We start from the raw sequence: 1,181 nt of genomic DNA, 5'->3' as shown, positions 1-1,181 counted from the left end.
TCACAGCTTCTTGTCACATGCATGATGCCGTCGCCGGTTTTTCTTGTGCCTCCTCTTGCTCCGCTTGCCATCTCCAGCCTTGCTGTCCTCCGAGGAGTCCAGAGTTGGCCCCGCGTCCACCCTGGTGGTGGCCCCAGCCTCTGGCTCGTCTCCCATCCCGGGCACACAGCACTTTGTGGCAGGTAGCTCTCTGGGGCCCTTCGCTGTCGGGCACAGTTCCTGCCTCAGGACTCGGGCCATATCCTCCACGGTCCTGCCCTCGCTCTGCAGAAAGAGGTTCAGCTTGGTCAGGAATTCAATGTCCTGCTTCCGGGGCATGTAGACCACTCTCCACATGCCGCCCTTGCCCTTGATCTCTCTGGGGACGACGGCGTAGTTGATGTCCTCCGCCAGCCTAATGATGGCCGCCTTGGATTCATCCTCCTCCAGGAAGGCCTTCCCAGCCACTTCGAACTTGCCTAGAGGTTTTAGGGGGGCCCGTATGATCTCTTCAAATTCCTCGTTGCCACAGTCCTCTGGGATCCCCAGGATCATCAGGGACTTGTAACTGTCCACCTCCAGGGCCTTGCACCCGTGCTCCAACAGTGCGATGTCCTTTACGCCGAACAGCATCTTGCCCAACTCTTTGAGGCAGCGGTATGCCCGTTGGTGCGCACCTGAGCTGCCTCGGGAATCCAGAAAATTATCCAGGGTGCCGCGATCCCTTCCCAAAGGCTACGTGACAGTGGGGCCTCAAGGGCCAGAGCCTACAGACAGGCCCACTTTGTCCAGCTGGTTAGCGATGCCCCCAGCCCCCAGCCCGCGCCGCAGGGCTGCACAATGTCCGGGGTCCTAGGGGGCTCGTGGGACTCCCCAGGGACTTACGCCTGCCCAGGAAGCAGAAGCTGGCGTTTGTGAGCTGACTCGTGGCTCCTGGGTCCCGGGCAAGGACGCACCAGGGAGGATCTGGAGATGCTGCTTCCCCTTTCTTGGCGGTGGCCTCCAAAGGTCCCGCAGGCCCCGACAGTCTCAGCAGATCTCCCTGGGGCTGCTGCCAATGAGGTGTCGTGGGGGACGGGGGGCGGAGGGCTGGCAGGCAGGGAGGCTCGTCCCTCACTGCCAGTGCAGAGGTCGCCCTCAGTGCTCTGTGGCCGGGTGAAGAGGAGGATGTGGCCGCTGCACTTGCTCCCGCAGTGACGTCA

At 62.2% G+C, this 1,181-nt stretch overlaps 1 protein-coding gene across 1 annotated transcript; it reads right to left on the bottom strand.

Moving 5' to 3' along the window:
* On the bottom strand, window positions 1-612 carry PNMA8C (PNMA family member 8C). Its single transcript, XM_069457972.1, has one exon. It carries the CDS (start codon window positions 610-612, stop codon window positions 1-3), a length of 612 nt encoding a protein of 203 aa, XP_069314073.1.
* Between the last annotated feature and the right edge of the window lie 569 nt (window positions 613-1,181).

The sequence above is a fragment of the Eulemur rufifrons genome, chromosome 24 (genome assembly GCF_041146395.1).
Source record: "Eulemur rufifrons isolate Redbay chromosome 24, OSU_ERuf_1, whole genome shotgun sequence".
Classification (NCBI taxonomy): Eukaryota; Metazoa; Chordata; class Mammalia; order Primates; family Lemuridae; genus Eulemur; species Eulemur rufifrons.
The sequence above is the reverse complement of the archived record's forward strand: the minus strand, read 5'-3'. Positions and strand labels throughout refer to the sequence as shown.